This window comes from Amblyomma maculatum, chromosome 2 (genome assembly GCF_055883805.1).
Source record: "Amblyomma maculatum isolate TAMU_Amacu chromosome 2, ASM5588380v1, whole genome shotgun sequence".
In the NCBI taxonomy this organism is placed as follows: Eukaryota; Metazoa; Arthropoda; class Arachnida; order Ixodida; family Ixodidae; genus Amblyomma; species Amblyomma maculatum.
Window position 1 is genome coordinate 210749100 of NC_139345.1, and position 13480 is coordinate 210762579.

Here is a 13480-nt window from a genome sequence, read left to right on the forward strand (position 1 = left end):
AACTTCATTTTCTTCCCAATAAATCAGTTGTGAAAAAGGCACCAGTCCCATGCTTTCTTCTTTTTGTCTGTGTTAAACAGTGCCCGCCAACCCATCATGAACAACTTACAACTCGCCCAACTTTCCTTTCTGTTGCTGTACTGGTAATTAGTTAATTGTGATTTAAATTGACCTTGGTGTACAACATCAAGTCGTGTATCATTGAATCTAAAAACGAGCACTAAACTGCGCACAATACCAATCATACACAATACCTATCGCTTGTCTAACTCAGATGCTTAAACTGTGTCCAGTTTTTGTAGTTGTCAGGTGGATTGTGTCATCTATTTTGGCTTTCCAGAGCGAGCTTGTTTTTTTTACAAATTATTCAGTCAAATGATTCTTTAAGTGATTATCCGAGAAATCTTGCTGCATGCTGCATTATGCTGGCATGAATATGTGCACTTGTCACATCATGGTTGAATCTTCATGCTAATAGGAACCACTTGTGTCTCCTGTTGACACGTTCAAGGGCTGAGCACTCACTCAGAGGCAGGTTCTATTTACTGGCAGACACATGGCACATTGCATGAATTGGTGCACCTGGACTGAAGTGCTTGGGGCCAGTGTCACACTTCTAGCAAAAGTATTGCAAGTAATGCGGCCTCGGCAACATGCAGGGCTCGAGAAGCTGTTGGACTCGTCCAAGGATGGTGATGTCCTCACCAGAGCCACAACCATCCTGGAGGCAGCCATCCAGAACAAGAGCTTTGTCTCCAATGTCACGGTGGGCATGCTTTAGTGTATCTGTTCACTCTCTCGTCTCACAGGTTCCTGCAATAGATAGGTTGGTGTGTGCAGGTTTCAGTTTTGGATATCGCAGATGCATTACCCCGAAGGCACTGCTCAGATCAATGCTTGCGCTGTGCCGGAACCTACTATAAAATGCCGAACAAGTGCCATCATTCGTGCAAGCACCTCTCTCAAGTTCCCGCTAATTTCACATTTCAGGAAAGTACTGAAAAAGTCCCCTTCTGCTGCACCGCACCTTCCTGCTCCCTGCCCTTGTGCCGCACCAAGAATCCAATCCAATCTCAACTCTCAAAAACAAACAAAAACTGCACCTGTACGGCGTAGGCTTTTCTGGATATGCACATGCCCAAAGGCTACAGCTGACTTTGGATGACCACCGAGACCGGAGGAGTAGATGGCCATTGTCTAGGTGGGAGCTGGCATCGAAATGAATAAGACAATCACAAACTTATTTAAATACACGTCGATACAGGTCGGCGTCGATCAATTTGTATGGGGGTAGTGACGCAGCGGCAACACACAGTGTGGTGCCTCTCTGATGTCTCGGCGCACACTTGACTGGCCCGATCAGAGATTAAAAAAAAAAAAATTATGCACTGAGTTCATTTTTTTTTTTTTTTTTTTTTTTTTTGCAGGGAAAATCTTGTTGTCGTCATATAGAATTTTGGTGTTTTATCAGAAAAAGCCCCTCTCCATTTTTATGGTAATTTTGGTGTGCGAAAGGTGGGGCACTTGCTCGGTATTGTATGGTATAGTTATTGCACATTGCCGCTGAGAAATTTCTACAGTAAAGCCTGCACCTGAAAAGGAAGACTTTAACTCCTCCAAACCAGGGCTCTCCAGCGTAATGTTCTTGGCGGTTTCTGCATTGCATCAGCGGTTGACAGGTTTCCCACACTTCCCCACTTTCTCACACTCAGTCTTTTTGATTATTGAGTTGTTTTAAAATTTAACCTTGTTCACTTTCCTGTATTGTTCATGTTTGGGTGTCTTCTCCATTCTAGTTTCCTAATATCGATGCTTGCTTGTGCAACTGAGATGGACGGTAATGTTGTTTCATGTCGAGCATTCATTCAACTTGAAGGCATGTAAGCTGTTGGGAAATAAGCAGTGTACTATGCGTGCTTCAAATATTTCGGCGCACTGTAGCAGCCGTGTTTTTGCAAGATTGCTTTCTTGCAAATTCATTCCAAGCTGAAATCTTCGAAGAGTTGGCACACTTCATGGTCTTTTTAAACAGCAGCAGGACACATTTATTCCACTATTTTCATGTGGTGGCAAACGGACAATGGTTGCACCAGTCCACTATAATTTTGCAAGCTCAGTACTACTGAACTATCGAACAAACCATTCAGCATATTTTTAACTTTCACTTAGGCTTGCTGGGTCTTTGATGAGGGCCAATGAATTTTAAAAATTGCTCACCGCTTTAGCCTTTTTTATCATTCAGCTGTTTTATAAAGAAACTTTCTACTGTAATGGATGTTTTCTTATTGTGGGAAAAGGCTCTGATACGTACCATATTTACATGGTTGTAAGTCTACCCCTTTTTTTAAATTTGAGAACCCGAGTTAGGGGGTCGATTTACAATCGAAACCAAAGCATGGCACCGTTAATAAGAATAATATAAACACTATATATCACGGAGGATGCACCGAATTTGCTTTCTCTGTGGCTTTAAGTGCAACATTCAGTTACTGTGTGCTTCTCGGGGAGAATTTTGTTTTCTCTTTTTTAACTTTTACTGCGCAGCACAAACTGCACCTGCGTGAGTGTCGATAGTTTATGGAAGAGCCGCTTTTCGAAACGTGGCAACGCTCGCTTTTTGCACTTCAGTCGTGTCGGGTCACGTGAAACTTCCAGGGAGTGTTGGTGGTTGATGGAAGAGCCAACACCGATCGTTCGTTGAGTCGGCGCATGGTTCACATGTTTGCACTTTTGAATTTACGATCGGCCACATGCTTCGTCATGAGCTCTCCAGTCCAAAAATGCATTCGGTGCTTGTCTCACGGAGCATTCAAGAAGGCAGCTATCACTTATGCCAAAGAAACAATTGTGCTGTGGGCTGCAAATTTGAAGGTTCTAAATGGGTTATGTGGGAATGGCGGTAGCAGCAAGACAAAATTTTCAACTGCGGAGAGGCTTCCAAGGGATACAGATGGTATGCTACCAAGCGCTGGAGGCCAAGCTTGCAGCGTATATTATCAAAATACGTGATTTGAAGTGGAGACGAATAGTGCAGCCAGGCAATAAATTTTCGTTGTTGAAAGCATCTACCAGTATGTACTTTTCTTTTTTCGGGATATGCTATGTGGGGGGGAGTTGACTTACATTCAAGTCGACTTACAATTGTGTAAATACGGTGCACCTGCTGCTTTTATACTTTTTTACTAAGTTATTGGTACCAGTGGTCAACCCTTTCTTCTGCAGAGTAAGTGGTCAAAGCTGTAATGATGTTATTGAGCTTCAAGAGCCATTGCTAAGGGGGACCCTGGTCTTAAGCTTAATTTTTCTATTTATGAATAGATTTACACCAAACTTTCAGAGTTTGTGCATTTCAGTATTCTGATTCTAAATCTGAAAACGTTTTTCTTCTAGACCAAATAGTTTTTGGTACAGCAAAGAAAGCATGTCTTTTGTTTGGAGGAGCCTTGTTAATTAAACATAAGACCTTGTGGAGAAAATTTCTATTTCCAGATGATCTAGAGTCACCAAGGAGTGCAATAGGCATATATAAATATTCTAGGATAACTTGGAGGAAAGTTATAGCTCGTCAAACTTGAAACAGAGAAAGTTAATTTTGGCAGCTCAGACAAATTCATTATTTTGAAAATTGTCTTAACCAGCCTGTTGTTTAGAGTTAATATTATCGTACAGCCGATGAGTTTATCTTCCTAGCAAAAAAAGAATTATAGCAATAGCTGATATAGAACCAGAGATATCGCTCCTTCAAAATGTATGTGTCAAAAATGCAGTTTTGAGAAGTTGAAGAAAAATGTATTGGCAAATTTTTGAAGCACCAAAGCTAACAGTAACTCATTAAAGTGGGTTCTGACTGGCTGCCAATGTCAGTGCATCATTTACCATCAGTATAATTGCCTTTGAAAGAATGAAATTACCGGCAAATGGAACACGTGGCCTGGAGGTCGCCACCAAGATGAGTGCGTTTGCATTGTGACCTCTGCAAAAGTTGGCGCTAAGTTCTGGCGCGCGATCACCATTCTCACGTTCGTGCTGTAAACGCAGTCAGCCTGCAACTAGTGATAAGCACCCATTGCTCGTATTGCACTGCGTAGCATTCAGAAGCAAGTTTATTTCGACAGACTTTGAGAGTCTTCATGTCGTGTGACGCCGTTTCGTGACTGCTGCTGCGGCAGGTCGCGGCACTGCCTCACAGGGCGAGCTATCTTACCGTTGAAAGCTGCTTAGGCATCACTTGCTCATCTGCACCGTCACGGTTATGGTGCCCTTACACGGCAGGAATTACCTCGAGAAGGTCGTGCCACTCCTCACTGTCGCGCTGAGCACAACCGGCTATGCTACGCCGAGATTTGGCGATGCAGCGTCCCCAGCACGTTTATCTGCTTTCGCTACTTTTTTAGACTAATAACGAAGTGCAAATATAAATATTGCACATTTCGCGCTGTGGCTACGATGAGGGAACGGATAGGCTAACAAGGCCTAACGGAGAAACCTTTTCAAAATGGTGCCGGACCGCGAGCAGTCCATGCCGCCAGCCAACCAAAGCTCGCCATTTTGCTCACGTGTGGTGGGAGACCAATAGCAGCGCGTGTTTCAGGGGATTTTGTTCCTTTGTTTTCTGTTTCAGTGGGCTCGTTCACGGTCGCCAACCAAAATATAGCAGTATAACAATAATAATAATTGCTTCAGTGGAAGGGAAAGGCGCAGTATTCGTCACACTTGTTGCTGTGGACACCTGGAAGGTGGGAGTGAAAATGAAAAGAGAGAAAGAGGAGCCGTAGTGGAGGGCTACGGAGTAATTTCGACCACGTGCGCTGACATCGCATAGCACACCGACGCCTCTTCATTTCGCCTCCATCGAAACGCAGCCGCCGAGGTCAGAATCAAACCTGGGTACTCTGGAACAGTAGTCTGGCGCCGTACCATTGCATTACCGCGACGGGGGTGATATGAATAGCCTGAAACGCGACCTTTCAAACGAGACTAAGATTATGCCCGCGGATCGCATATTTCTTGAACTGTGGGTGATCGTAATTCGGCACAATTTGACCTCAGTTAAAAGGGTTATGCGTGCAGATTCTCACCTTTGGAACGCTGTGACGCGTGAATTAGGCAATATTTTTCTGCAAAACTTCAGAGGTAACTGCGGAAAGATATCAGGAGATCGAAAATCCGGTTTTCTGACTGATTTTCGGCTGCAAAGACCTGGGTCCTCCCTTAAGGCGCTCTTACCATTTACTTTGTAAGCTTGTTAATTAAAACCTTGATACAGTAGAACCTCTGTGATACGAATCTCACGGGGCCGCAAACAAATTCGTATCATCCGAACATTCATATCATCAAAACAAACGAAAATAACTATGCAGAAGCACAGGAAAGGCAGTTGCGTGTATCGGTTTATGTTCGAGACGGTTTATTACGGTCGCGCAGTCACAGCCCGCCACTCGCGGTGCACACAGCGCGACAGGCAATCGCGACGGCGGCGACGCGCGGGCCGCGTGCCTCCGCGGACTTCTCGCGGCGTGTACAGCATAAGAGATGGCGATGTGCCAAAAGCGCGGTGCCGCAGACTGTTCGCGATGCATACAGCACGACTAGCGGTCGCGAAGTCTATGATGCCGTGTGCCGCTGACTACTACTCACGGCCGCGCGCCGCTGCAAACCTTTCACGATACCGGCGATGCACGATCCGCCCGCCTCTGCATACTTCTCGCCGCACATGTGAGCCACACGCTGTATCATCCCGAAATTCCTATCAACCGGATTCGTATCACCGAGATTTTACTGTAATTTCAGTTTTTGGATACTTCGAACTGCACTGCTCGGTCCGACCAAGCTCCATAGAAGTGTGTGTGTGTGTGAAAAAGCCGATTAGTTCGAACGTGACTCAAGAGCATGAGCGTGCATGAGTCAGACGAATTGAACAAACCAAGAACCCAGAACAATGACGAGTTGACTGCGAAGCGAGACGGCCTGGTTTGGAGAGCGCTACCATTGTTGAAAACTTGATTTCAATATTTTTTTAACTTTCCTCTGATTAAATTTACACTAATGCAAGAGGTTCTTGTCAGCTTTTTTTGATGCTATGCAGTAATTTGAGCTTCGGATAATTAGAAATTTTTTGATGGTCCCATGAAGTTTGGATTAGCTAGCTTTTACTACATATGCATATGACACGTGCAGGCAGCTTACGACTTATAAAGGGCTAAATTGCATGTCTTGAAATGGCCACATCTTCTTCAGAAGACAAGAACATGAATTGCACCTTCCTCTTGGTTCTCATGAGTAATGGGAACAGGAACGGTATCTTCATGCCACTTGTAATTAACTTTCTGAAGACTGCACAGACGAGTGATGGTATGCAGCCAGTGTTAGCATCATTTAGCCCTTGTTGCATGAGCTCTTTCAAGGCAGCTGGGTCAAGATCCTTCAAGATTCTTAATCGCTATTGAATACGTAGGATTTGATTCACTGCTAAATGACTGACTTGGTATTTGTCGAGAAGTTTCATCATCTCACACCTTGGTGGCGCCATTTTTGTCAATAACTTTGCAGTCATACTGATGTGGGCTTCCATAGTAGAGTCAGTGATAGCACGGACCGCTAGCCTAACCAGTTTAACCTGAGAAGGTTGAAAACAAGCGGCTGCAGTGTTAATTTGTGCTGAAAGGAACTTTGCTGTCTCAGACAAGTTGTGGTACCATTCAGGTATTTTTAGGGAAAGTGATGTTCGTTGTATTTGGAGTACACTGCAAAAATGATCAACATTAACGCGATAGTGCAAAGTGCATCCATTTTAATTTCTGGATAACTCTAACTGTATGATTTTTTCTGTTCTTGCTACGCTGAAGTCAGTGTGCAAAGCAGCCTATTGATTCGAAAGTGAATTGTGTCCATCTCCAGTCATTCGAACTACCGTATTTACACGATTGTAAGTCTACTCAAATGTAAGTTGTGCTTCCCAAATTGCATATCCAGAAAAACAAAAACATACTGGTAGACGCTTTCTGCAACAAACATTTATTGTCCAGGTGGCCAACTTGTCCTTACTTCCGATGACGTGTTTTGGTGATGTAAGTAAGCTGCAAGCTTGGCCTCCAGCTCAACAAAGCATCCCCACTGTAATCCTTAGAGGTTTTTCATTGGCATCACAGTTCAAAATTTCACCTCGCTGTCGCCGCTACTACTTGTGGCCCGCTCTGCAGTCGTTTGTTTCTTTGCCATAAATAATTGCCGGCCTCTTGACTGCTGCAGCTAATAAGTGCGAAATGCTAATTTGATGTGGAGAGCTCGTCACGAAGCATGAAAAACAGGTCGACTTGTAATCATGGTAATACAGTATGTGTTGCCTCATCTGGGCAAGGGGGCACGTAGCCAAGTAACGCTCCCATAAGGGTGTATTGTGGGGCCGGCTCTTGGGGCTGAGGGGAAGAGGGTGGTAAACAACTTGCGAGGCCAGAGGTGATGTCTCAAAAGTGGCAACTAGCTGCACAAACTCCGGGATTCGTGCCCGAGTGTTGGTAGTTGTTATCGCCGATCTCAAGGCTTCAGTAGCTTGCTGCGTTAATTCTGTGGCTGAGTGATGGAAGATGCAACTAGAATAGAGTGGAACGTTGAGCTAGTTGTGTCTATGTGTGCTTCTGTTTGTTGTTTTTGCAAGATGCAACTTGAGCCGAGATAAAGCAAATGTGGCGTGTTGTAGCTTCATTGGCATTCCAAAGCCATATTTGTTGATGGAGCTGCGAGGCATGCAGAAGTGGAAGGGCTGTTCCATTTGCGCCATTTTGCTCCAAAAGCAGGGTGTCTAGCAACTGGGAATTGTCAGGAAAATTTCATGCACCGGGAAAAATCAGGCAAATGTCAGGGAAACCAAAAATTTCGCACAGTCAGGGAAAATGGCACTATATATTCTGCAGTGCATTTTCATTTTAAGCTGGTGCACGGCAAGTATGTTATTCATGCCGATTCTTTTTTTCGTTTTAGGGTTGAGCGCACGACCCCCACCGCGGCCGCGCTGCAATGCGACGCATGATTTATTAATTTATGCCAGTGCGGGGCTAAGCTGCCACAATAGAAGAGCTAATACGCATGTTAGTTTGGTACCCAATAAAATATGCGGAAGCGCTGCGTGGGAGTAGTATGCAAGAAAAAGCAGGAATAATCATGTTGGGAGCGGCCAGCGCGAAAGCGATCGGCAAGCTGAGCTACAGCTGAGGTCCGTAATTGTGACACTCCAGTGGTTGACCGCCAGGGTGTCTAGCAACCTGGAAAACCTGGAATTATCAGGGAAATTTCATGCACTGGGAAAAATCGGGGAAATGTCAGGGAAACAATTAAACATTTCACCAAGTCAGGGAAAATGGAACAATATATTCTTGCGGTGTATTTTCACTGGTGGCGCACAGCAAGTATGTTTTTCATGCAGACTTTGTTTTTTTTCTGTGCTGAGCGCGCGGTCGCACTTAACACTTCCATGTCCACAATCATGAACTCGGTACTAGCGTCGCATTCTGCGCTGAGGCGAGGTGAAACTCGCGTTGGGTTGCTGACTTCCCTGACAGAACGTATTTTGCGCCGACCACTCAACGCAATGCGCCGGCTCCGCCGTAGAGTAGTATGCAGTGGCGGCGTCAACACGAAGTGTACCTTGATCCGGGATGCGATTTGCGCTCTAATTTGAACCTGCGGTGTCGTCATTGGGCAGCGTGGTTGATGTTCCCTGCCCATCTAACAAGTCTGGCATCGGCTGTAACTCAACTGTACTGACAGCACGCTTGTGGCCGACGTCTTCTGGGTTTTGTTCCTGCCCGCTTCTTGTGTCTTCCAAAGGCTCGTTGCATGCATGGTTACAATCTACTGTTTTCCGGCATCTCGATCGCAAGGAAAAATTCTGCACAAAGCGGTGCATCGAGAAACACGAGCGCAAACGCAGATGCGCATAAAGCGGCAGTGACGGCGGCGAACGCAAAACAGAAAGAAAATAAAAATGACGCGCCAATCATGCCAGCCAATGGGAGACTCGGAATGGCACGCTTGAAAAGCGCCGCGCCTGAGAACTAATCGGAGACCATAAACGGTCTTAGAAAAACCGGCGCGTGCAGCCAGTCTGCTTGAGCAAAGACATTTTGAGATGGCGAAAATTCCGCACAAAGAAAACATTTTTAAATCAAGCCCAAGACGGCGGCGATCGGCTGGCTGCAACGCCTGCGGCGTGTGGGAATTTTGGAACAAATTTCTTCTTTTCGAGGAGCATTTTGTGGCTGTCGTGACAGTTTGAAAGTTGATTTTATCACATTTCCTGACTGAATTCAGCGTTACGAGGACTTGTTCGCTGCTGCCATCTATGAGAATTTTAGAATTTCAAATTGGGTAACTCAATCATGCACCCCATAAGAACGTGTACATATTCATGACCAATATATTAGATTATGAAGTCAGAAAGTTTAATTTTTCGAACCAAAGCAGGTGTCAGTAATACTATGGAGATGTTTTCTTTTTTTATCTGAAAGCTAGGCTTTTTTATTTTTTGTGATATAACACGAGCGGGCATCGCTGCTACAACCAACTGGTTCTTTCCGGTTGTGGAAGGCGGCATCTTGAATTTAAACGGAGTCATTTAGACAGACTAGCTTGGCTATTTGTTTATGTAGTTGCCTTTTATGGCAGCGGTAATAACGGTAGGCTCTATGTTGTCATCGAGGCGTCCAGTAAACAGTAGTGGATTACATTGAAAGTAGGACAAGTGCTGGCAGCATCTACCAGGGCTTCGGTGCCACTGCCGCTGTCGGGGCCAGGGAGAGGGATGGGGCAGGGGAATGCATTAGAAGTTTCTCATTTCGTTTTCTTCTCATGAATTCAATCTCGCAGCCTTTGTGACCGGCGTTACCCATGAAAACAGAATTTAACTCCTCTGCGCGGTGCATGCATTCGTTCCTGGCATGACTGCATTACAGTGTCTCAGATGAAGTAGTATGGATGTAACGAAAGCACGACTGTGGCTGAGAAAACGTAATAATTTGAGATAGTACAGCGTGATCAGTCTCCACAGGGCGTCACTGCTCATGTGCAGATTGCCATGAATGAGTCTCATGCTTTTCAGCTGTGCGCAAGCCAGCCACGTTGCGACCAGCCAGCACATGCGCACTGGTGGCCTGCCGTATCGGATCACGCTAGCTCGTGCTCATGGGCAGCGCACCGAAGTGCGTGAACCTGCGCATAATGCTAAAAAATTGCTGGTACACAAGAGTTGGATAAAACAAACAGGTTACTAATGTGGTTGTGTTTCTCAGTTGTGATAACATACGCTTTGGCCACTTCTCGCGGCGCTTGGACCTTCTGTATGCTAGCACCTGCGGGTGACACAACAAAGCAGGGCATTTTTTTGTTTCATCACAACCTGCAGCACTCATCCTGTGTCCTTCTCCATAGTGCACTGTTCTTTTTCTTACAGTATGCATTATACAGTGAAAGCTTGTTAATTCAAACCTCGATAATTCAAATTTTCGGATAATTCGAACTACACTACTTGGTCCGGCCAAGCTCCATAGAGATCTGTGTATAAAAAAGTCTTAATTTGATTGCGAGTCGGTTCGGCTACGGATAATTCGAACTACGCGCCGTCGCGTCTGGGCGGCTTGCGCACATCAAGTGGCAAAAAAAAAAAGTAAAACATCTTCGCAATCGGAATGCATAGTTAGAAGGCTGCGCACGTCCGAAATGGGGACAGAAAATGGAACCAGGTAAAACCTTTGAAGAATGGGTAAAACTTAAATGGTGCCATGACCGGCACGGCGGCCGGCGGTGTTGGAGGGAGGGGACGGCGGCTGCGGCAAGGTCAGTGCATGGCCGCGGCGGCGGCTGCCTGCTCTCTCTTCTGCGTAATCTCCGTAACTCGCAACTAAATACTCGTTAATTCCACCCCTGTTAATTTGGAAATAGGGATATAAGTACTGTCGGCACGGTCCCAACCAACGCCCATGAGAGGCTATGATCTCGGACGAGCACTATGGGTTAAACTTTTTTTTTTGCGATAGCCATTCATATTTTCACCCATTAGTTGTCAACGGAAGCACGCAAGTCAGCCGCGATCATAACGCCGGCTTTTAGCACCGTTTGCTTCAATAGCCGCTTGCTGCTATCACGCGTTTTGATGATTGGAGTGGTAGTAGACTGTGCCCGCCCCAGTCGCTTATAGCATGACAAAGCGAACATACTGAAAAGGAGGCTTGCACAACCGGACAAGCGCTAGCACTTTGCCAAATTCGCTCCCCCCCTTGCTGGAGCTAAAGCCAAATATAAACACGCCGTTATCGCTGCGCAGCATCTTGGCGCACTACCAAGAAATGTGTTGTGGACCGTACGGCGCGAAACAGAGGGATGCACTAACGACTCATTTTTTTTTCATATTCGTAGGCACAAATTGGGGCTAGGTGGGTTCATTATGCAAGCGAGTTCGTTACGCGACTAAATACGGTACATTTATTTTATTACAAATGGTTCTTGTCAGTTTTTTCGAGGCCATTCGATAATTCGAACTTTTTTCCCCGGACGAATGAAGTTCGAATTAATGAGCCTTTACTGTAATCCCTTCGACAAGAAGTTGAATGGTGTAACCGTGTCCACCAAAGGATGCAGCAGCTTACAGGGGTAGAAGTGCTGCTCTATTTGCTCCATTCTGCTCCAAACTGCTCCATCCTGCTCCAAAGCACAGTATTGCTCCTGAACTGGTCCAAATTGGCTGCCTCCATGTGCTGCCATCATATTTAGTAGAACACGGAACATTTCACCTCTGTTATGATGCAAGCCCAGTGCAAGATATAAGGCATCTTGCACTAGGCTTAATAGAATAAAATTGTTTTGTGAGAGGGATGCCTGGAGCATAATAAATTTTTCTTTGCAAGTAAATTCAGTATGAGCCACAATTGATTGAAGGGAATTAATTGCGAAAAAAGTGCACTGTGTATATGGCTTATAGCGTGTCCTCCTAGCCTTTTGAATCGCCGGTGGAGAGAGAAGCGAGATCAGCAAGCGAAGCAGATAGCACAAACTACCGTAAGCTATTGGGAAACTTGTCCGACCACAGAAAGTTTACGAGTTATTCTAATGCTTTTGCTGTGAAAACAAGCAGGTACTTCACCATCGACTTTCGCTTTTAGTGACAAGCATGTCAAGCCTACGGCATACAAAATTATACTTGAAGCGTAATGGGTTGGTATGCCAAAGGTGTCAGTCACTAGGAATAGGTATTGGAAAGTCATACAGGGCCTCTCATCAAGATGTTGAAAATGAGCTCCAGCATTGCTCAAACAAAAGAATAGTGAACTATTGGCAGGAGGCAGTGAAGTAAAGAAGCTGAAGGATAAAAAGGCTACCCTTCAGTGCCATCTATCTTTCCTGAACGCACTACTGACTAGTGCTCAGGAATTTATCAGCACAGGCATAAGATTAGAAAGGATATGCACAAGATAGCGAAACATTGTGCCCATAAGTCTTGACTCTAAATTAGTGGTGCTGCTTGAGGGCATCAAAGTGGTAGACTCGACAGATTTCTCGACATTTAAATTTATCCAGTCAAAATGGCAAACAGTTTAGGTCAGGCTGCCTCTCTGTTCTAAGATGTTGCTCAGGTCAGCCTGTGTTATAGTATACATCCTTACATGCTTTGGCTGTTTGTCTTGTCAGAGATGAGTGCAAAGTTGGAAAAGCATCTAACTTGCATAGAAAGGAATCAGATTGGGAGTTTCATATGTCAGAAAGAGAAAACTGCAATTATCAAAGGCTTTTGACCTTGGAAACATGCTCCAAAACTTAATTCAAATGCACAGAACTTTAGTTTCATCGCTCCAAAGCTGCTCCAAAATGGCATTGTTCCTGCTCCCTGGACTGCTCCAAAATGCTCGAGCCTGCTTCCACCCCAATTGTGAATATGAAAACAGCGAATGAGCTGAACTTGCATTGCAATCTTCATCTGCTGACTTTAGGCATTTCTTGTTTCCAGTGTTGCCTGCGGTGGCTGTCTGCTGCCAAGACCTTGGTTACCAAGGAGGAAGCCAGTGCAGATGTGCTTCGTTCCGTTGTCCAGTGCCTTCACAAGTGAGCCATTCTTGCAGGAGTCTCTTTCACCTTAACACAGCGTCCAAGCAGACAGCGGAAAACTGGGATATGAAGGGCTATAAGCTGGATTCACTGGTTTTTAAGTTAAAGGAGTATAACCAAATAGTTTACATAGGCCTGGAAAATTTGCAAAATGTGATACTGTGAAATTCGTCATTTTTGGATAGTTACCCCTGGGCTAGACGAAGCTCTTTTTCTAAAATTCCTTGCTGAAGAGTTTTAGCACAGCCCCAAAATCAGTGTTATTAATCAGCCCTGCATTAACAAAATTGTAATTGTTTGTCATATGTTCCTGACACAAACTCTTGAAAAAATGAGATTGTCTTGTCCTTAGAAATTTATTGAGGTATGGAATAAAAGAAACCTCATGAAA

At 45.0% G+C, this 13480-nt stretch overlaps 1 protein-coding gene across 4 annotated transcripts in view; it reads left to right on the top strand.

Moving 5' to 3' along the window:
- LOC146201211 (telomere-associated protein RIF1-like) overlaps positions 1-13480 on the top strand; it is a 310221-nt gene that overhangs the window by 11448 nt on the left and 285293 nt on the right. For all 4 annotated transcript variants that reach the window (XM_084595678.1, XM_084595679.1, XM_084595681.1 and 1 more), the window contains exons 4-5: positions 660-766; positions 12992-13086. In XM_084595678.1, the coding sequence (XP_084451804.1) occupies positions 660-766; positions 12992-13086 (202 nt within the window). The remainder of the gene's footprint in view (positions 1-659; positions 767-12991; positions 13087-13480) is intronic.